We start from the raw sequence: 22987 nt of genomic DNA, 5'->3' as shown, positions 1-22987 counted from the left end.
AAGGAAAGCACCCTAGAGTATTTTATTGCAGATTTTGGGGGTAGGAAAGGCCTTATAGGAAAGGGAATATCTGAACTAAAACTTGGAGAATGAAAAGTTGGGTTTTTGGAAATCCATTCAGGTTGAAGGAACTGTAGGAATATAGGCATAGAAGTTTGAAATAACTTACTGAGGGGAGAATAATTTGTGTAATGCCAATCAAGGATTTTTGGTGGGGGAGCTGGAAGATAAGGCTGGGAGGGGAGTAGGAGTTGTGGAGAAGGTTAGGAAGTGAGGGCTTTCTTCGGGCTTTCTTCTTTAGTATTTACCCAACTGCATGCTATAAAACCATAATGGTATGAGACAGTTTTAGGTAAAAAAAAAAGTGTTCAGATGAGATGCACTTGGGAGACAGTGGCTAAAACAAAGGAACCAGGTTAAGAAACTGTGGGACTTGTCTGAGCGTTTATATATTATGAGGATCATGAATCTCTAAAAGGGATTTGTAGTTGTATATGATGTGCTCCCCAGGCTCTTTTGGGTCCTAGAACCTCTTTACTATAGAATGTCTCTGGCTTCTAGTATTTTGAGGAACACGTTAAGGAAGCCACCTTTCTTTGGTTGCCCCAAATAATTTTTGATGATTGCATCTGTCGATTTTCCTTTTCATTTTATTAGTGATCTGTATTTTTTGATGGTGAGACCATCTTCAGAGGATGTTATATCCATGGGAGTCTGGGTTATCCTGGGCTGTGAAGGTGCCCTTTCTAGAACAAGTTTACTGGTTTGGAAATAGATTTTGTATTTTTGTCTTGAGTACCCCCTGTACCACCTGGGTAGTATTAATTCAACCCCCGCATCTGTATGTGACATGAGCCTTGGGTTCTGGTTTCTTGAAGATGAAGTTTTCACTCCCCAGGCCATAGGAGATGGTGAACTTCCTTCTACCTTCCCATAGCAGATGGTTGGAGTTCATCTATTCCTGGTTTTACAGCTGAGGCTACACTGTCCTCAAGGAGCCTGTGGCCTACACATTCAACCTGATGGGATACTTGTCCTGAACCATTAAAGCCCATATCGGAATTCTGCAAGCCTGTGAGCCATTTTGGTCTCAGCTTTCATTCAGCTCCCAGACTTAAATCCTTTGTTATTTAAAGCACTCAGCATTTACCTCTTGCTTCTGAGTATGGCTCAAATCTATTTTTTGGTTTTTTACCATTTTTTCATGTGTTTATATAGGGGAAGATTCCTTCTGAGTCAGCTCAGTATGCCATGTTGGCTAGAAGTTGTTGTCCCTCCTTGGGTCATGTTCCCGTCCTTTGTAGGATTAGTACAACTGAAGTAGTCTGTCAGCTTGGAGGCCTTTGTGTCAAACCATTGTGCTTCAGTCCTTTCCCTTATCCTTTGTATAGTGAATCATAGTGGAAGTGTTTTTGCTGGCTGTAGACAGTAGTAGAAATCTGAAGGACAATTTCCAGGCAAGGTGCTGTTATTGTTATAGTTTTGTCATTGTTTTTGTTTATATGAATTCAGATTTCTGGCGGTGTGCTGTTGGAGGAAGAGAAAGAACCACGTGCCTAGTCATTCCTGCTTTGATTAACCTATTCATTCTCTCAAGAAATACTTCTTGAGTGCTTTCTGTGTGACAGATACTACGTTAGCCATAGGAGAGACATTGATGAACAGATAAACACAAGATTCCTAACCTCATGGAACTTACAATTACATGTAGGGAGACAGATATTGTCAAGCTAAGCTAAGCTAAGCTAAGTCACTTCAGTCGTGTCCAACTCTGTGCGACCCCATAGACAGCAGCCCACCAGGCTCCCCCGTCCCTGGGATTCTCCAGGCAAGAACACTGGAGTGGGTTGCCATTTCCTTCTCCAACGCATGAAAGAGAAAAGTGAAAGTGAAGTCGCTCAATGGTGTCCGACTCTTAGCGACCCCATGGACTGCAGCCTACGAGGCTCCTCTGTCCATGGGATTTTCCAGGCAAGAGTACTAGAGTGGGGTGCCATTGCCTTCTCCGGATATTGTCAGACACACATGCAAATAAATATGCGGCTACAGACCGTGAGCACAGGGTGCTGTGAAAGTGCAGACTGAAAGCAGTAGTTGTGATTGCTGCCCTGACATCATGACTGGGTAGACCACTTTCTCACTGTCTTACCTCAAGTTCTCTTTTTGTGAGTGTCTCTAGCTGTTTCACAGGACTCTTGTGGGTCTGAAATGAAGCAACTATAAGAAAGAGCTTATTCAGTGTCAAACCTTAAGATGATGATATTATCTGAGAGACGAGGGCAACTAGATGAGGTTTTCCTAGAGTCTGGGGAGCCTTCAGACCAGTGATATGCTGGTAAATGTTTAGCAGTTGGCTCTCCAATAAAAAATTCCAAGAGCTTTGATTTGTTTGCTGATCCCTTTGCTAATTTCCATGGTGTAAATATTTCCACCAAGGTAATGTCACTAGACACTGAATTGGGACCAGCTCCAATCCATCACTGCTCCCAGCTGTGTCCCATGCTGTGTGTGGCCAAGAATGGGAATATAGTTAACACACCTCTTGTTAAGTTTTGATTTGAGAAAGAGCACAGAAGTGTGACAGGATCACTCTTGTGTCTGGATATGCTGTCTTGTCTTTTTTAAAAAAGTAATCTTATTTAAGTTTAAAACGTTTTTATTAAAATATAGTTAACATACAATATTTTGTTAGTTTTAAGTGTACATCATAGCAATTTGACACTGAAATACATTATGAAATGATGATGTTAAATCTAGTACCTGTCTGTCCCCACACACTTATTACAATATTATTGACTGTATTGTTTATGCTGTATATTGCATCCCCGTGACTTATTTTATAGCTGGAAGTTTGCACCTCTTAATACCCTTCACCTGTTTTACCCATCCTTCCACCCTCCTTCTGTCTGACAACCATCTGCTTATTCTCTGTCTGTGAATCTGTTTTCGTTTTGTCTTGTTTGTTCATTTGCTTTGTTGTTTTTTAGATTCCATATATAAGTGAGATGATATGGTATTTGTCATTCTCTGACATTTCACTAAGCATAATATCCTCTAGATCCATCCATGTTGTCTCAAATTTCACTCTTTTTTATGGCTGAATCATATTCTCTGTGTGTGTGTGTGTGTTTCACATTGGAAGTGCTGTCTTCTTGATTTAAAATCATGGCAGTGCATTTGGCAAATGCTATTGGCTCAGTCCCTAGGAAAGAAAAATGTACCAGGGGATGTTCTAGGATGACAGGGAGGGTGCAGTTAGGATTTTGGATTTAGAAACATAGTTTTCCAGCTCAACAGTGTGCCCAGGTTTTTCAAATCATTGTGCCTCTGAGATGCTATATTGGATAATGTTAAACCTGAATTTTTGGCATTAGAGGTGAGTCCATGTCTCAGATCCACTGCTTCCTGGCAGAAGGGTCTTGCACAGGTTGCCAGCCTCTCTGAGGCTGTTTTCTCATCTATAAAATGTGAGCAGTGGTACCTCCTTCGCAGAGTCTGCTGCTGCTGCTGCTGCTAAGTCGCTTCAGTTGTGTCCAACTCTGTGCGACCCCAGAGACGGCAACCCACCAGGCTCCCCTGTCCCTGGGATTCTCCAGGCAATAACACTGGAGTGGGTTGCCATTTCCTTCTCCAATGCAGGAAAGAGAAAAGTGAAAGTGAAGTCACTCAGTCGTGTCCGACTCCTAGCGACCCCATGACTGCAGGCTACCAGGCCCCTCCATCCATGGGATTTTCCAGGCAAGAGTACTGGAGTAGGGTGCCATTGCCTTCTCCGTCACAGAGTCTAGGGTGGACTAAATGAGGTCATACATGTAAAATGCTCAGCACTGTGCCTGCTGTTATTGCTGAAATTAGTCCTTCTCAATCTTGAGTAGCAAATCAGGTCCAAAGAATCTAGGTTTTCCCCTGATGTTCTCAAAGGTAGCTTATTTCCCCATCCCGTGTTTGGCTGAGAATCACCCTTAACTGGACCTTTCCCCTTGCCAAGTCACTGCCCTGCCCTATTTTAATCTGAGTCCCCCTCTTCATTCTCAGAACACGTTATTTTTCTTTTATTTATTTTTAATTGGAGGATAATTGCTTTACAACATTGTGTTGGTCTCTGCTGTACGTCAGCATGAATCAAGCGGGGCAGAGTGCCCCAGGGCTACCCTCTTTGCTCAGTATGCAGGTATGTCTGTCTTGGCTCCCTCTATAACTTAGGGGGCAGAGTGGAAGGATTGGGTCATCTAGTGTTTTCTGACCAAGGCTTGTGCTTACATCGGAGGTGTGAGCTGAGGACTATAAAATCCGATTTTCTCCATCTCCTTTCCATGTAGCAACCTTGTAGCACTCAAAAATTGGTTCTGAAACATGAAGCAGTGAGGAAATGATACTATGGACTTCCCTTGTGGTTCAGCTGGTAAAGAATCCGCCTGCAATGCGGGAGACCTGGGTTCGATCCCTGGATAGGGAAGATCCCCTAGAAAAGGGAAAGGCTACCCACTCCAGTATTCTGGCCTGGAGAGTTCCATGGACCGTATAGTCCCTGGGGTTGCAAAGAGTCGGACACGACTGAGTGACTTTCACTTTCTTTGTCTAAAAGTGAAACACTAAGTGTGCCTTGGGGGCAACTGGTTATTTCATCATGGGGTCCACAAAAAAAAAAAATTTTTTTCATCTGAGTAGACATTACCCTGTCCCATGATTGAAACCACAGGGTTGCTGCTTAGATCTAACAGACCAAGGGTTTATGCAGTTTTCCTTTAAAGGGCCAGAGAGTAAATATTTTAGGCTTCGTGGGCCACAGCGTCTCAATTCAGCTCTGCTATTAAAGTGTGAAAGCAGCCGTAGATGATTTGTAATGAGTGAGCGTGGCTGTGTTCCAAGAAAATTTTATTTACAAAAACAGGTGCATGTGGCCTGTGGGCTGAGGTTTGCCAACTGGGTAGCTACTGAGAATAACGGGAAAGAGTCTGAGCATTAGAGATGGGAGTATGTGGACCTAGCTCTGCTGCTTTCTGGCTCTGGACTTGGGTGAGTCACTCAGTACGGGGCTGGAGTGTATACTCACTGGCTGTCAGGAGAGTCTGTGGTTATGGTATCCCTGGAGAGTGTGGTGCTGGGCACGAGCTGCTGCTGTTTCTACTTGTTGCCCCTTTGCCTTGGCCACTCTTTTGACAGCAGGGGCTGTTGGGAACGATCATAGGCCCATAGGCTAGTTGGAAGTTCATTTGCTTATTTTCCAAGCATGACATCTAAATGAAAAAAATATGCGACCTCCTCTAGCTGTGGAGAAGGTCACCGTTGCTGCCAAGTGCTATGGCTTTCACAGCTGAGTAGGTAAACAGTGCAACTGAGCGGAACCAGTTAGACAAGTCAAGCCAAAAATAAAGATAAGGTTAAATATCGACTTCATTAGACTCAGCCTGCATTGCAGCTTCTATAGCAAAGACTATGCTGATTGGCAGGGAAGGGTGTGACCAGCGAATCCCACCTACTCAAGGCCCTGTTGTTCATTCTTTAGGAAAGCGTTCTCATCCAGCCATGTGCTCTGGGCCTGGCACTGTGCTTGGTGGCAGGAAGTGCAGAGATAGAGCTGATACCCTTCTCACCCTGCAGGAATCACAGTCCAGTAAAGGGAAGAGGAAGGCAGTGTGAGCAACCTAGGTGCAGAGCAGGTGTGGCTGTCCGTCACCTAACCCAGCAAAGTCAGGCGTCTCTGGCATCCTTTGGTTCTAGGGCCTGGCTCTGCTTCCCTAATCCTGCTGCCTGCTCCAGCCTGCTTACAAGCTCATTCTGAACTCTTTTGTCCATTCATTCTTTAAATACATTTGAATGTATATTATGTGCCAACAAGTAAGACAAGATCCCTGTTCTCATGAATCTTAAGGGCTAATTGAAGAAACACACAAGTATTTACAAAATAATGCAATAAGGTTGAGACACATAGCTCCGTGAGTTAATACTTTTTAGAAATGAACTAGACAAGGAGGATTTCCATGACGTGTGTGTCTATGTTTGTACACATGTAGGTTATTTTATATAGAAATGGGAGCAAACTACACATGTATACTGCTCCTTCCCTTCTGTTCCATTCCACTCTCCTCTCTTCCTTCTCTTCTCTTTCTGATGGATTCCTTTCTGATATCTCATCCAATCCGAGTATTCTCAGCCTGACTTAAGTACATGTTTAGGAAATAGGGCCAAAGCATTAGTAACATATCAATACGCACAAATACACAGTTAGAATAAGAAAAATTGGAGGTTTTTAACCCACACTGGGAGATATAGCTTTCATTTCAACTTGTGAATTTTGAAATTGTAAATTTTTCTGTAGTATTTACCTTTTCCCTTAGGAATTCTTTTCTTCTGCCTTCCACTTTTTATTTTGAAAAATTTCAAACCTATGGTAAAGTTGGAAAAGAATGAACATTCATATATTCCTTACCTAGATTCACCATTTGTTAACATTGTGCTTCATTTGCTTTCTCTCTTTCTCTCTATAATCTTTTATTTTGTTGAATATTTAACTTTTATTTTTGACAGTAAATTGTAGACATCACGACACTTTACCCTTAAGTATTTTAGCTTGCCCTTCCCAAGAACAAGGAAATTCTCTTTCTGAGCCGTAAAACCATTATCATACCAAACAAATGTAACACTGACACAGTAATATTTTCTAATATACAGTCAGCATTCAAATTTCCTAACAGTCTCAAAAAAAGTCTTTGATGGTTGTTTCTTTTTAATCCATGACCAAATAAGGATCATGCTTTGCATTTAGTTCTATGTCTCTGAAGAAAAAGATTAAGCGTGCATGGTGTCATGACCGACTCTTTGAGACCCCACGGACTGTAGTCCGTTAGGCTCCTCTGTCCATGGGATTTCCCCGGCAAGAATGCTGGAGTGAGTTGCCATTTCCTTCTCCAGGGGTTCTTCTGCTTCCATTCCATTTTTAGTGTCTTTCATAATGCTAACAGCTTTTTTAAACGGCAATTAAAATTTTGTTTGTTTGTTTATCTTTGACTGTGCTAGGTCTTTGTTGCTGCACTTGGGCTTTCTCTAGCTGTGGCAAGTGGGGGCTGCTCTCTGGTTGTGGTTCTTGGGCTGCCCATTGTGGTGGCTTCTCTTGTGGACCACAGGCTCTGGGCACGTGGGCTCTGTAGTTGTGCGACAGACCACTGGCTTCGTTGCCCCTCAGCATGTGAAGTCTTCCTATGCGAGGGATTGAACCTGTGTCCCCTGGATGGCCAGGGAAGTCCCCAATGCTAACAGTTTTGAAGAATCCAGGACACTTTATGTTGAAGAGTGTCCCACACATGGAGTTGTCTGTTTCTTTGCTATAAGGTTCAGGTTTAACATTTTAGAAAGACTACTGCATAGGGAATGCTGTTTCCCTCTCATTAAGTCACATTCAGGAGTGTAATATAAATTTGGCCTGTTTACTAGTGGTGTTAACTTTGACCACTAGTTAAAGGTGGTATCTGTCAGATCAACCAATCTGAATCTCCCCCACTCTCCCTATGTAATTAATAAGTATTCTGTCAGATGACACTTGGAGAACTGTAAATATCTTGTTCCCAACAGTTTTTCACCCAGTGTTTTCAGCATCTGTGGTCGACACTGACTGAATCAGTTATTATACTGGTGGTTGCAAAGTGATGTTTTTTTAATTCTGTGCTTTTACCTTGTTAGCTGGCACTTTTCTGTGAAGAGCAGCCTTCCCATACTTTTTTTTTTTTTTTTTTTTAGAAGCAATGACAACAGCTTTATTGAGATATAGTTCATATATCATGAGTCATCCTTTTAAAGTATACAAGTCAGTAATATTTAGTACATTCACAGAGTTGTGCAACCTTCAACACTAATTTCAGAACATTTTCATAAAGTATGGATTCTTTTTATTCTTTGGGTTTTGATTCATTGCTATCTTTTTCTTTTAACTAAATATATTTTAAATGAGGTATGATTTACACTGGAGAAGGCAATGGCACCCCACTCCAGTACTCTTGCCTCAAAAATCCCATGGACGGAGGAGCCTGGTGGGCTGCAGACCATGGGGTCGAGAAGAGTCAGACACGACTGAGTGACTTCACTTTCACTTTTCACTTTCATGCATTGGAGAAGGAAATGGCAACCCACTCCAGTGTTCTTGCCTGGAGAATCCCAGGGACGGGGCAGCCTAGCGGGCTGCCGTCTATGGGGTCGCACAGAGTCGGACACGACTGAAGTGACTTAGCAGCAGCAGCAGCATGATTTACACACGGTGAGATGTATAGATATTAAGTGTAAGATTTGATTAGTTTTGACAAATGCACTTGCCTATATAGCTCCCTCTCTATTAAGATATAGAACCTATCCATTATCACCAAAAGCTTCTTTGGCCCCTTCCCAGTCAGCACTGAATTATTTCTTCATTATCCTGTTAGATGTTTGAATTGTCCCAAATGTTGGCAATGAAAAAGCCCTATCTAGCTCGCTCTGGTCTGTCTGTTGTGTCCCCTTGATCTTTGAGCACTTTCTTGCTTTCTGGCACAAGAAAGCGTTTTGTCTTATTATTAGTTGTTGTTATTATTGTTTTTAACAGCTGAAAATATCCCGTGTCAAAACTAGTTTAATAATTTCTCCACTGGTGGACTTCAGATAGTTTCTGTATCCTCTTAGAAAAATCCTGCAGCAAACATCTTGGAACACATATTCTTGTACCACTTGCGTAAATATTTTTGTTGACTAGAGCTCTGGAAGTTCTATTTCTAGGTCAAAGATACGCACATTTGAATTTTTGATTGCTATTGCCAAATTCTGCCTTCCCCTCTTAAAAAGCCATGTTAATTAAGCTTCCATAAACAGTGGTGGTTTCCCCGCTATGTTACCAATGCTGACGTTTATGCCTGTCTGTGTGTATGGTGGTGCAGGCTTTGAATCTGAACTTAACCTTGAGTAAGGCGAACATTCAAACCATAGATTCCCCTTTTTGGTTCCAAGACCTGTTTTGATTTGTATAGAAATGAAATCTCTCCTCAAAGGAAAGGTTCAATCCAAGGAGAAATTTTTGCCATTCTCTGTCATTCAGTTTCAAATTCACCATTATTACCAACTTTTGTGGGGGACATCTTTATAGTTTTTGTTCTGCATTAAATGAACATGGGAAATAGATGAAGAGAGGGATTTTTGTGATGAAGACATTGCCCCCAAGGCTTCTGGTCCTCTTGGAAAGTCTTTGTAAAATTTGATTCAGAGTTATTGCTCTGCATTTCTACCCTGGGGTAACTGTTGGAATTGATTTTTATTTTGCAGTGAACCTCGATGATTCTATGTTTGGGGTAGCAGGTTTTTCTTAGTGTACATTTGTGTGTGTGTGTATGTGTGTGTGTATGAGGGAGGCAGAGAGCACTCTCTGACATGACATCAGGTAGTAAATATATTCTGTTTTTATTAATATTTTCAATATTAGACCTTAGGTTAAATGCCTTTGTGGATGACTTGTAACTTTTCTTTCTTTTTTAAGGTTGAAGAAATTGTTTGAAAGCTATTTTAAAGTTATTATCTCTTTGCTAAAGTTCCCTATTTCGGTTTTCCTTACAGGTATTTGAAGCTGTGATTTCATGGATCAATTATGAGAAAGAGACCCGTTTAGAGCACATGGCAAAACTGATGGAACATGTCCGTCTCCCTCTCTTGCCGAGGGATTACCTCGTCCAGGTGAGTGCTGGGTGAAGAATCAAGTGCTTCCCTGGTCAGCCCGGCCTCTAGGAGTAGCAGTGGGCAACACTGGTTGTATGGAATGGTGAGGAGTTTCATGGGTCTTTGGTGTGGAGTGAGGGCACTGAGGCACTGATCCTCAGTGTGAGGATGTGTTAGTGTAAGGTTTAAGAGCATAGGTTTGAGAATGAGACACTTAGGTTTAGTTCCTCCTCTCCCACTTCTTAGCTTGGAGTCTCAGTTTCTTTTTCTCTAGCAGGGAAATTGTACTACAGCCCAGTGGGGTTGTTATGTGGACCAAGGAGTTGTAAGTATGTAGTTCAGGTGTTTAGCATGGAGCCCAGGGACAACATGTGTTCAACAGAAGTTAGCTGCTGCTGTTGTACAGGACTTCAGCTAGGAGGGGCATTTCTATGTTCATGTTTCTATGTTCCCTTTTTGCTTCATGTTAGGCAACTTGGGGCCTAATTCAGAACATAAAAGCCAGCTCTTCACAGCTGCCTGGATTACATACTGCATATATGGGCTTGCCAGGTGGCTCAGTGGTAAAGAATCCGCCTGCCACTGTAGGAGACACAGGAGATGTGGGTTCGATCCCTGGGTCAGGTAGATCCCCTGGGGGAGGGCATGGCTACCCACTCCAGTATTCTGGCCTGGAGAATCCTCATGGACAGAGGAGCCTGGTGGGCCCATTCCGTGGGGTCGCAGAGAGTCGGACATGACTGAGTGAGCACACACTGCTTCGTCTAAAACATGGCGCCATATGTTTTTTCATTTAATCCTATAACAACCCTGTGAGCAGAGGTTATAACCCTCTTTTTACAAATGTGGGCTTTGAGGCTTATGGAGGTTGGGATTTATGCAGAGTCTCCAGCTAATAGGTAGGTGGCAGGGTCAGGATTCAAATCCATGTCTGTCTGGCTCCAGAGCACCCCACATTCCCTAAGCAGGCGCCACCTTTAATACTCTCTGTTCTGTTTGTGCATTACACAACTGACTTTGTAGCATAAGTGGCATTAGATGTTTTCCAAATAGGCAGAAGATAAAACTTAATAGATAAACAACAAGTGTCAAGGCAGAAGGCCAGCTCAGCCGTTCTCAGGAAGTCTCTGGGAGGAATGGCAGGCGTAAAGCAAGGATAAGAGGAGGCTCAGTATCCAGCGGCAGAGCTCTGTCACTTGGCCATAAGACGCCGGGTAAATCCTCAACCTTTTTAAGCCTCTGCCTTCTCATCTGGTGAAAAGAGCCCCTGCCCTTATAGGATCATTTGAGGATCAAATGAGATAAATCACGTAAAGCCGAATATCCAGCGTTCAGTGATACTACTACTCTCGTCACACCACTGCTGCTGTTGGCACTAGTGGGAGACAGTATCCTTACCAGCCCTTGTAAAGTCCTCAGTTTGTGACAGTGTTGACCACAGGCCTCAGAGGTCAGTGGAATGTTCTCTGTATGTCTGAACCTCAGCCCTCTTCTCAGGGTGTTGAGCCAATCACTCAGTCATGTCCGACTCTTTGCAGTCCCGTGGACTGTAGCTCGCCAGCTTCCTCTGTCTGTGGAATACTCTAGGTGTGAATACTGGAGTGGGTTGCCATTTCCTTCTTCAGGGGTCTTCCCAACACAGGGATTGAACCCGGGTCTCTTGTATTGCAGGCAGATTCTTTACTTTCTTGGCCACCAGGGAAGCCCAGGGGCCAGAGTGCATACTCAATAACCTTCAGACGTGCCCTGCGTTTTACACTGTGGATGGTACCACTGCCACCTGGTGGTCACACATTCTTCCTGTAGGAGAGGCCCCCTCAGCAGAGGAACCAAACCCACCCCAGCTCCCAGTGTCGGAACCAAGCCTCCCACGGAGTGGGCCCAGCCACCTGTAGAGGTGGATGCTTGGCCTCCAGCACAGTCTCACCTGCACAGGGACCAAGGGCAGCCCGTGGCATTGGGTTCTGGAGAAAGCTAAAGGGCCTTAGAGAACCCATACTCACCACCTCCATCTGGTGCCTGCAAGGGAAACTTAATGAAGACTTTAGGAAATAGTTCCTGGGTTATTAGGGCAAGGTCAGGTTTAGGTCTGGAGAAGAAGGAAGACAGAGACAATGAGCGTGAGATCTGTGATGTGGGACTATTTTTTTAAGGGTTTTTTTTTCAGAACACCTTCGGAAGGAGATATTTCATTAACACTCATTTGACCTTGAAATGTCAAACAGTTCTAACCACTGAGGATGACTGATGGAGGAAGAGAGAAAGGAAAGCTCTGGGCAGACTTGTACCAATATTGATTCCTAGGGGAGGTGTTTTTTTTTGGTTGTTTTTGGTTGGTTTTTTTAAAATAGCTAACATTTATTAGGTTTTCATTAAGTATTTAAAAATATTGTGCCAAGTGTATAACATGGTATATCTTATTTAAAAATTTGTTCTTGTCATAAAATATGTATGATATAAACTTCATCCTTTTAACCATTTGAAGGGTATAGTATAGTGGCATTAATTGCATTTATTGTACTCTACAACCATCACCATACCCATTTCTAAAACTTTTTCATCATCCCAGATTGAAACTCTGTACACATAAGTACTCTCTGAATGAGTGCTTTGGGAGAAGTAGCTACTCATGCATTTTTCCTTCTTCCCAAGCTTTCCTCTCCCACCCTTAAAAATTTTTTTAACTGACCCTAAATGTTTATGATTTGTCCCAATTCGCCTTAGGCCCTCAGTGGGACAAAAAAAAAACCTTCCCAGAAAAGGGAGTGTTCCTGGGGATTGTCTGTGGGGAAGGAGGCATCCAGAGGTAACAGAGGTGTTTTCACTGACCCTCCTTTTCCTGGCATTTCTGACACTGCTCTGCAGATGATGGCCCTGGCCACATTCCCATTCCTAGTTACAGGTAAGGACCCAGGAGAGGCTCAGTCAGGCCTGTGCATGACCACTCCAGGGCTGAGAGAGTTGAGATGGAAAGGCCCTTCTCATTCTCTGACCAGACCTGAGGGCTCATGGTCAGAACCCTTGTTTTGATCATCATTTTCTCCCCTGAGGTTCAGCACTGAGCTGCTGAACCAGGAGACGTTCAATCACTGTCAGCTGCTGAAAGGAACTGACCTTTGCCGATAACTCCCAAACACTCCAGCAAAGAAAACATGAAGTAGCCTTCAAGGATCACACTACCCCTTACAAACATGTCATGTAGCAATCTGACCTATACCCAAGGGCAGAGATTTGAGAGTTGGGATACCAACATGGTTCATGCTTAGCTTTGTGCATGAAATATTTAGGCTTAAGTCCTTTCATTCCCACTAACAGTGCAGGAGTGTTCCCTTTTCTCCACACACTCTCCAGCATTTATTGTTTGTAGACTTTTTGATGATGGCCATTCTGACCAGTGTGAGGTGATATCTCATTGTAGTTTTGGTTTGCATTTCTCTAATAATGAGCGATGTTGAGCCTCTTTTCATGTGTTTGTTAGCCGTCTGTTTGTCTTCTTTGGAGAAATATCTATTTATGTCTTTTTCCCACTTTTTGATTGGGTTGGTTGTTTTTCTGGCATTGAGTTGTGTGAATTGCTTGTATAGTTTGGAAATTAATCTTTTGTCAGTTGTTTCATTTGCTATTATTTTCTCCCATTCTGAAGGTTGTCTTTTCACCTTGCTGAGTTTCCTTTGCTGTGCAAAAGCTTTTCCGTTTCATCAGGTCCCACTTGTTTACTTTTGTTTTTATTTCCATTACTCTAGGAGGTGGGTCATAGAGGATCTTGTTTTGATTTATGTCATCAAGTGTTCCGCCTTTGTTTTCCTTTAAGAGTTTTATAGTTTCTGGTCTTACATTTTGGTCTTAATCCATTTTGAGTTTATCTTTGTGTATGGTGTTAGGAAGTGTTCTAATTTCATTCTTTTACAAGTAGATGTTCAGTTTTCCCAACACCATTTACTGAAGAGGCTGTCTTTGCCCCATTGTACATTCTTGCCTCCTTGGTCAAAAACAAGGTACCCATAGGTGCATGGGTTTATTTCTGGGCTTTCTATCTTGTTCCATTGGTCTATAGTTCTGTTTTTGTGCCAGTACCATACTGTCTTGATGACTGTAGCTTTGTAGTATAATTTGAAGTCAGGAAGATTGATTCCTCCAGCTCCATTCTTTTCCAAGACTGCTTTGGCTATTTGGGGTCTTTTGTGTTTCCATATGGATTGTGAAATTTTTTCTTCTAGTTCTGTGAAAAATGCCATTGGTAAGTTGATAGGGATCACATTGAATCTGTAGATTGCATTTGGTAGTATAGTCATTTTCACAATATTGATTCTTCCTACCCAAGAACATGGACTATCTCTCCATCTGTTTATGTCATCTTTGATTTCTTTCATTAGTGTCATCATTTTCTAAGTAAAGTTCTTTTGTCTCCTTCAGTAAGTTTATTCCCAGATATTTAATTCTTTTCGTTGCAATGGTGAATGGATTGATTCCTTAATTTCTCTTTCTGATTTTTCATTGTTAGTATATAGAAATGCAAGTGATTTCTGTGTATCGATTTTGTATCCCACAACTTTGCTAAATTCACTGATTAGCTCTAGTAATTTTATGATAGTATCTTTAGGGTTTTCTGTGTACAGTATCATGTCATCTGCAAACAGTGAGAATTTTACTTCTTTTTTTCCAATTTGGATTCCTTTTATTTCTTTTTCTTCTCTGATTGCTGTAGCTAGGACTTCCAGAACTATGTTGAATAATAGTGGTGAAAGTGGACACCCTTGTGTTGTTCCTGATCTTAGGGGGAATGCTTTCAGTTTTTCACCATTGAGAATAATGTTTGCTATAGGCTTATCATATATGGCCTTTACTATGTTGAGGTAGGTTCCTTCTATTCCCATTTTTTGAAGAGTTTTAATCATAAATGGGTGCTGAATTTTGTCAAAGGCTTTTTCTGCATCTATTGAGATTATCAAATGTTTTTTATCATTCAGTTTGTTAATATGGTGTATCACATTGATTGATTTGCATATATTGAAGAATTCTTGCATTCCTGGAATAAACCCAACTTGATCATGGTGTATGAGCTTTTTGATGTGTTGCTGAATTCTGTTTGCTAAAATTTTGTTGAGGATGTTTGCATCTATGTTCATCAGTGATATTGGCCTGTTGTTTTCTTTTTTGTGTGTTGTCTTTGTCCGGTTTTGGTATCAGGGTGATGGTGGCCTCATAGAATGAGTTTGGAAGTGTTCCTTCCTCTGCAGTTTTTTGAAGGAGTTTTAGAAGGATAGGCATTAGCTTTCTCTAAATGTTTGGTAGAATTCTCCTGTGAAGCCATTTGGTCTTGGGGTTTTGTTTTTGGGAGGATTTTTCATCGCAGATTCAATTTCAGTGCTTGTAATTGGGTTGTTCATAATTTCTATTTCTTCCGTGTTCAGTCTTGAAAGATTGAACTTTTCTACGAATCTGTTGATTTCTTCCAGATTATTCATTTTTTTTTTGCCATGTAACTGCTTTTGCTGCATCCCATAGGTTTTGAATTGTGTTTTCATTGTCATTTGTTTCTAGAAGTTTTTTGATTTCCCTTTTTATTTCTTCAGTAACCTGTTGGTTATTTAGAAATGTGTTGTTTAATCTCCATGTGTTTGTGTTTCTTACAGTTTTTTTTTCAGGTAATTGATTTCTAGTCTCATGGCATTGTGGTCAGAGAAGATGCCTGGTACAATTTCAATTTTCTTAAATTTACTGAGGTTTGATTTGTGACCCAAGATGTGGTCTATCCTGGAGAATGTTCCATGTGCACTTGAGAAGAAGTATTCTTCTGCGTTTGGATGGAATGTCCTGAAGATATCAGTGAGATCCATCTCCTCCAATGTATCATTTAAGACTTGTCTTTCCTTATTACAGAGAAGGCAATGGCACCCCACTCTGGTACTCTTGCCTGGAAAATTCCATGGACGGGGAGCCTGGTAGGCTGCAGTCCATGGGGTCGCTAAGAGTCGGATGTGACTGAGCGACTTCATTTTCACTTTTCGCTTTCATGCATTGGAGAAGGAAATGGCAACCCACTCCAGTGTTCTTGCCTGGAGAATCCCAGGGATGGGGGAGCCTGGTGGGCTGCTGTCTATGGGGTTGCACAGAGTTGGACACGACTGAAGTGACTTAGCAGCAGCAGTTTCCTTATTAATTTTCTGTTTTGATGATCTGTCCATTGGTGTGAGTGGGGTGTTCAGAGTCTCCTACTATTATTGTGTTACTGCCAGTGTCTTCCTCTTGGATTTATCCCTTGATCGTTATGTAGTGTCCTTCCTTATCTCTTGTAATCTTCATTATTTTAAGGTCTGTTTTGTCTGATATGAGGATTACTACTCCAGCTTTCTTTTGCTTCCCATTTGCATGGAATGTATTTTTCCATCCTCTCACTTTCAGTCTATATGTGTCTTTAGGTCTGAAGTGGGTTTCTTGTAGACAGCATATATATCGGTCTTGTTTTTGTATCCATTCAGCCAGTCTGTGTCTTTTGGTTGGAACATTTAATCCATTTACATTTAAAGTAATTATTGATATACATGTTCCTATTGCCATTTTCTTAATTGTTTGGGGTTGATTTTGTAGATCTTTTTTCTTCTCTTGTATTTCTTGACTATGTAAAGTCCTTTAACATTTGTTGTAAAGCTGGTTTGGTGGTACTGAATTCTCTTGATGTTTGCTTGTCTGAAAAGCTTTTTATTTCTCTATCAATTTTGAATGAGATCCTTGCCAGGTACAGCAATCTTGGTTGTAGATTTTTCTCTTTCAGCACTTTAAATATATCCTGCCATTCCCTTCGGGCCTGCAGAGTTTCTACTGAAAGTGTATAGGGTTTCTGTTAAGTGTATGGGGTTTCCCTTTATGTTGCTTGTTGCTTTTCCTTTGCTGCTTTTAATATTCTTTCTTTGTGTTTAGTTTTTGTTAGTTTGATTAGTATGTGTCTTGGCATGTTTCTCCTTGGGCTTATCCTGTATGGGACTCTTTGTGCCTCTTGGACTTGATTGACTATTTCCTTTTCCATGTTGGGAAAATTTTCAAAATTTTCTCATACCTTTTCTTCTTTTTTTTCTTCTGGGACCCCTATAACTCGAATGTTGGTGTGTTTGATACTGTCCCAGAGGTCTCTGAGACTATTCTCAGTTCTTTTCATTCTTTTTACTTTATTCTGCTCTTCAGAAGTTATTTCTGCCATTTTATCTACAGCTCACTGACTTGTTCTTCTGCTTCAGATATTCTGCGATTGATTCCTTCTAGAGTATTTTTAACTTCAGTAATTGTGTTGTCTGTCTTGGTATGTTTATTCTTTAATTCTTCTAGGTCTTTGTTAATTGAATCTTGCATTTTTTTTCCATTTTGTTTTCAAGGTTTTTGATCATCTTTACTATCATTATTCTGAATTCTTTTTCAGGTAGTTTGCGTATTTCCTCTTCATTTATTTGGACTTCTGTGTTTCTAGTTTGTTCCTTCTTTTGTGTAGTATTTCTCTGCCTTTTCATTTTTTTTAAACTTATTGTGTTTGAGGTCTCCTTTTCCCAGGCTTCAAGGTTGAATTCTTTGTTCTTTTTGGTTTCTGTCCTCCTAAGGTTGGTCCAGTAGTTTGTGTAAGCTTCATATAGGGTGAGATTTGTCCTGAGTTTTTGTTTGTTTGTTTATTTTTCCTCTGATGGGCAAGGCTGAATGAGGTGGTAATCCTGTCTGCTGATGATTGGGCTTATATTTTTGTTTTGTTTGTTGTTTAGATGAGGCATCCTGCACAGGGTGCTACTGGTGGTTGGGTGATGCTGGGGCTTGTGTTCAATTGGTTTCCTTTGCATGACTATTTGATACTCCCTAGGGTTAGTTCTCTGGTAGTCTAAGATCTTGGAGTCAGTGCTTGCACTCCAAAGGCTTAGGGCTTGATCTCTTTATAGACTGTTCTCCATGGATTTCCCTTCTTTGCTGAGCTTCAAAGCTGGTTTTCCTAATAGGCAAAGTCCAAGGTCACAAGCAGTAAGTGGAAGAGGCGAGGTGAAAATCCACGTCTGCCTCCCCACCGAGCCTGTGCTCTACACAACCCAGTGCATATGATGACATCCACAAGGAAACAGCACGAAGGGATTGATTTCTTTTGCAGTAGTCAAAATGTCTTTAAGATACCAGGTAGAAAACATTTTCAGTCCACCAGATGCTTATTTAATTTTGAAAAATCAATTTCTATGAAGCTGCTCTGAGAAGTAGTTTTGTGTTTGTTAATGCCTGGTGATATTCTTGAAAAAGTAGAAGCCAACTTCAGGCCATAACAGGTAGAAACTGAGAAGAAAAAGGCTCTTTTCTCTAATACTTGGTCATGAAAACCATGATTCATTCTTGCAAAAATTGTACTGGATCATTACTTACATATCTTACCAAGAGTTCATTCTAGAAGTCATATGAAGGGGAAGACTGATCAAATCAGAAAGTACCTACAGGATGGTAACCAGAATGGTGGGGCTTCTGAACTTCACATAAGGAACAACTGAACTAGCTGGGAAATAGTCAACCTTCCAAGATCTTGGCAGCTGAGAAATAAAAGGCAGAGGGAGGGAGCGTGGAGCAGGAACAGCACCTAGGCATGTGCCCATAGGGGTGGCTGCCTGAGGTTCCCAGGAGCAGAGGGCAAAAAGTCCTGTGACTGGACAAAACATCTTTATTAATCAAAATAGAAACCATTACCATCAACACATTTTTGCCAGTGAGAAATGTTTGTTTATTCCTGTAGCATAAAAATCCATGCTTCAGGATTCAAAGAACTCTTGGAAAGCGTTTTCTGCCTCCTGCTGGTGGTGGAAGTGTTTTCCCTGCAAAAAGTTGTCAAGATGCTTGAAGAAGTGGTAGTCAGTTGGTGAATATGGAGGATGAGGCAAAACTTCATAGCCCAATTTGTTCAACTTTGAAAGTGTTGGTTGTGTGGTGAGTGGTTGTGATTGAGTATTGTTGTGGAGAAGAATTGGGCCCTTTCTGTTGACCAATGCTGGCTGCAGGCATTGCATTTTTGGGTGCATCTCATTGATTTGCTGAGCATACTTCTCAGATGTACTGGTTTCACCAGGATTCATAAAGCTGTAGTGGATCAGACTGGCAGCAGACTACCAAACAGTGACCATGACCTGTTTTTGGTGCAAGTTTGGCTTTGGGAAGTGCTTTGGAGTTTCTTTGTGGTCTAACCACTGAGCTGGTTGTTGCCAGTTGTTATATAAAAGCCACTTTTCATCACACATCACAATCCAATTGAGAAATTCATTGGATGTTCGTTGTTATTGTATAGTATAAGAGACGACGACACTTCAAAGCAATGATTTTTTTTTTTTTTTTCATTTTTGGTCGGCTCATGAAGCACTCACTTATCGAGCTTTGTCGCCTTTCCAATTTGCCGAACAACCATAGAATGGTCGGCATTGAGATCTTCGGCAACTTCTTATGTAGATGTAAGAGGATCAGCTTTGATGATGGTTCCCAGTTGGTCGTTGTCAACTTCCGATGGCTGGCCACTGTGCTCCTCATCTTCAAGACTCCTGTCTCCTTTGTAAAACTTCTTGAACAATCACTGCACTGTACGTTCATTAGCAGTTCTTAGGCCAAATGCATTGTTGATGTTGTGAGTTGTCTCCACTGTTTTACAACCCATTTTGATCTCAGATCACTCAAATTTGGTTTTTGTCTAACATCATTTCTATAGTCTAAAATAAATATAAATAGCAAGTAATTAGTCATTAGCAAAGAAAATATAAAGCGAGAAATGCACATTAAAATGATGTATAACATAACCACATTTATCTAAGAATGTATTCCAATATCAAACAGCAAAGTTCAGCAGTGCAAAACTGCAATTACTTTTGCACCAACCTAATACATTCCAATCAGGGGGCATGTGGAAAGAAGCCTTAGGGACAATAAATTGTCTTTATATTATTTACATTTACAAGAAAATACAATGTGTGAGGTTGTGGGGTACTTTAATATGCCTGCCTTGCATCTTACAGATGAGGAAACTGAGGATCAGAGGAGGTAAGTAGTAGAGCTGGGATTTGATGCCAGAGCTTCATCACTTACTCCATTGCACTCTTGAGATGCAGGAGGTGGGCACCAGGCCAGAACTCTGGACCTTGGTCTTGGGGTTTGAAACAATGCGATGTGGGAATGGATGAGTGTGGGAGCACAGGAATGTCTCAGCCCAGGGAGATGGCTTGGGAAATGGGGCTGAACTCTGCCCCGGGATCACCTGTGGGTTATTACCTTTAGACAGTTGAAGAAGAAGCTTTGATAAAGAATAACAACACCTGTAAAGACTTCCTCATCGAGGCCATGAAATACCATCTGCTCCCTCTGGATCAGAGGCTCTTGATTAAAAACCCAAGGACCAAGCCCAGGACTCCAGTCAGCCTGCCCAAGGTAAGTCCCAGCCCACTACCAAGAGTTGAGACTGTGACCTGGGAAAATGGCCTTGCACACCTGTCTCCAAGTCTCTCCTCACCCGTGGCTGCCCCGCATCTCAGTTGTATTTACCACCTAGGAGATGGAGTCTGCTGGTTCTTCTCGATTCTGCCGGCACCTCTCATTTCCAGGGTCTTCCTTTCCTAAGAGTGTCAAGGTAACTTTCAGTGTCACCAGGGAGGTTTGAGAAGAACTCAGGCTCTTGTCTTCTTCTCTCTTTCTTGTTTCACACCAGGGTTTGGGCTCTATTTCATTTGGAAGCAGAGGAATGGCTGTGCAAAACTTGACTTAGTGGTGGCTACAGCAATCTTTTCTCTAGGCCATTCTTTGAGTCAGAATAGCCCTAGTCTGGTTTCTCCCCTCATCACAGAGCCAATAGGGACAGTTAGGGCTGCCAGAGGAGAGAAGGGCCCTTGAGGAGCCTGACAGGTAATAAGGCAGGGGAAAGGAATGGGGGAAATGAAAGCATGTGAGGGAGCCAGGGGGAGGGAAGGGTGAGCATAGCAGAGGACCATGATGGAGAGTCTATGCTGGGTGCTGGCTGCTCTGGTTCCCTGTGAGTCCCCTTCTCTCCCTGGTCCTCAGGTCCCTCACCTCCAGAATGAAAAGGATGCTGCAATATATAGTCTGTAAAGTTCTTTCTGGCTTGGCATCTGCATCATCTTTCCAGGATCCTAACATACGAAGTCTATGGGGGAGGTCCCAGCCAACCCAGGAAGAAGGGTGGAGGAGAGGGGTGAGTCATGTTGGCTCATCCATTACAAGCAGGTGAACTCGGGGGTTATGTCGACCCTCGCCTTGCCCTCTCCTTCCCCTTTGCGGTTTGCCTTACTCCTCACCTGCTGCTTCCAGGAAGGGTTTCACAGGGCTCAAGAAGCATGTTGTCTGAGACTCAGTGTTTGGATTTTCCAAGGTTTGCTGCTCCTTCTCTCCATTCTGCTGTGTGACACCAGATCATGGAGAACATAGTGGCTGCAATGTGAATGTCCCAGATAATAATAGAAACATCTGGCATTATTGAGTACTTACTGTGCACCAAGCAGTGAACTGAAGGCATCACATAGAAGGTAGAAGTAATTGTCCTAGTTCAGCAAGGAGGAAGCTGAAGGCCAGAGATATTAAGGAATTTGCCTAAAGTCCACACAGCTAATGTTGTAGAACCTGATTTTGATTTGTGTTTTTCTCCCCCTCCAAACCTATTCTTGAACCCATACCATCCTGCACCTGCTCCACCTTTGTAAACCTGAGAGTTTTACCTACCTGTTTGCCACCTGTTGCCAGTGCTGGCTAGAAGGGCAACTACAGGGCATGGACTGCTGTCTGATAGACCATTTGCCTTACTGCATGTTGATGTGTTTTGTTTTGTTGGAATATTGCATTGAAATGTTTTCATGTTTTTCAAAGTGAAAATAACTTTATTATAGAAATATGTGTTCATTGTAGGTTATTAAAAGGATACTGCAATTTGGAAATAAAGTAAAAACCACCTGAAACCCCTCCACCCAGGGACAATGACTTTGGTGAATTTTCTTCTGGACATATCTCTGCACACTTATTCACAAATAAATCAAAACACACACTTTTAGATAAATGGACTCTTGCTAACGGATTGAAATCTTTTTGTCTACTCAACCAAGTGTCACAGACTACTTTCAGTGTTATCAGTATGGGTAAAACCAGCATTTAAATTGTAATGGAGTACAGCATTTAATTATATTTATGTACTGTTATATATGTAACTATATTGATGGGCCTTTCAATAATTTCCAGTTTTAGATATCTAAACATTTACGTGTCAGATGTCCTTTTAAAGAGGGCATCTTGTTTTGGTTTGCTTTTCTTTAGTTGTGAGTAAGGTTAATCTTGGTTTCATGGGATTTTTGGCATTTATTTTGGGTGGGGCATGGAACTTCTCTGTTCATGTCCTTTTCCCATTTTTTTTTTTTTTGTTGGACTGTATTTTTTTTTTTTATTAATGGTTTTTAGATGTGCTTTTAAAAGAGTTTAGGTCTTTGTATGTATTTTAATATTTTTTTCTTAGTTTTCAGTTTGTCTCTAAATTTGTTTATAACATTTTGAAATCCTGAAAAAATAATAGGTAGTCAAATTGATCTATCTTCTGCTTGATGCACTTAGAATTGGTTTTTGTGCAAGGAGTGAGAGTAGGAATTCAGCTTTGTTTGTATGGTAAGTCATGAGCCAGTTGCCTCAAAGTTATTTTATTCAAAAGTCTTCCTCTTTCCGATGGACTTGAATGTCACCTTCGATTATGGTCTGAATTTCCACCAGCTTTGTTTCTGAAGAATACTGATTCTAAGGTACACTGTTGTATTGTTTTGTGTGCAGGCTGTTTCTTACACCCTGGGTTTTCAGCTGGCCTTGTTGCTTGTCTGTGACTTTTCTCTTTGGAAGCTGAGTTTCTCATCCTTTCTGGTATCAGGGTAATGATGTGTTTTCCCGGTGAGTGTATTCTGGAGCTAATAAGTGGTGCATCACTGGCCCATTTTCTTTGTGTGGTAACCATAGCCAGTGACCTCTCCTTTTTCTAGGCTCCCCATCTGGGTGTTACGACATACACCCACAAAAAAACAGTTTTGAAAATCAAAGCCAAGTTTGTGTCTGGGTCTGAACTAAACAGCCTGACCCCCGGCCTCAGCAACATACCTTGTGCCCCTTCCCAGATACTTGGTGTATAGTTGAGCAGAGTCCACCCCTTGTTTCAGGAAGCCAAAGATGTCCCCATGTTGCCTCTACTCCTTGAGAACCATTTATTTTCCAATGAAATGTTTAGATTTCTGGGCACATAGCCTTCTACAGGCGACTGGAACCATGATTTCCTTTGAATCTGTTGAAGGGATTTAAAAAAAAA

At 41.7% G+C, this 22987-nt stretch overlaps 1 protein-coding gene across 12 annotated transcripts in view; it reads left to right on the top strand.

Moving 5' to 3' along the window:
* Positions 1 to 22987, top strand: part of KLHL3 (kelch like family member 3) — a 149981-nt gene that overhangs the window by 97076 nt on the left and 29918 nt on the right. For 10 of the 12 annotated variants that reach the window (XM_070793635.1, XM_070793629.1, XM_070793625.1 and 7 more), the window contains 2 exons: positions 9568 to 9684; positions 19927 to 20076. In XM_070793635.1, the coding sequence (XP_070649736.1) occupies positions 9568 to 9684; positions 19927 to 20076 (267 nt within the window). The remainder of the gene's footprint in view (positions 1 to 9567; positions 9685 to 19926; positions 20077 to 22987) is intronic. The other 2 variants (XM_070793634.1, XM_070793630.1) reach the window with 1 other exon arrangement.

Source organism: Bos indicus, chromosome 7 (assembly GCF_029378745.1).
Source record: "Bos indicus isolate NIAB-ARS_2022 breed Sahiwal x Tharparkar chromosome 7, NIAB-ARS_B.indTharparkar_mat_pri_1.0, whole genome shotgun sequence".
NCBI classification, from domain to species: domain Eukaryota; kingdom Metazoa; phylum Chordata; class Mammalia; order Artiodactyla; family Bovidae; genus Bos; species Bos indicus.
The sequence above is the reverse complement of the archived record's forward strand: the minus strand, read 5'-3'. Positions and strand labels throughout refer to the sequence as shown.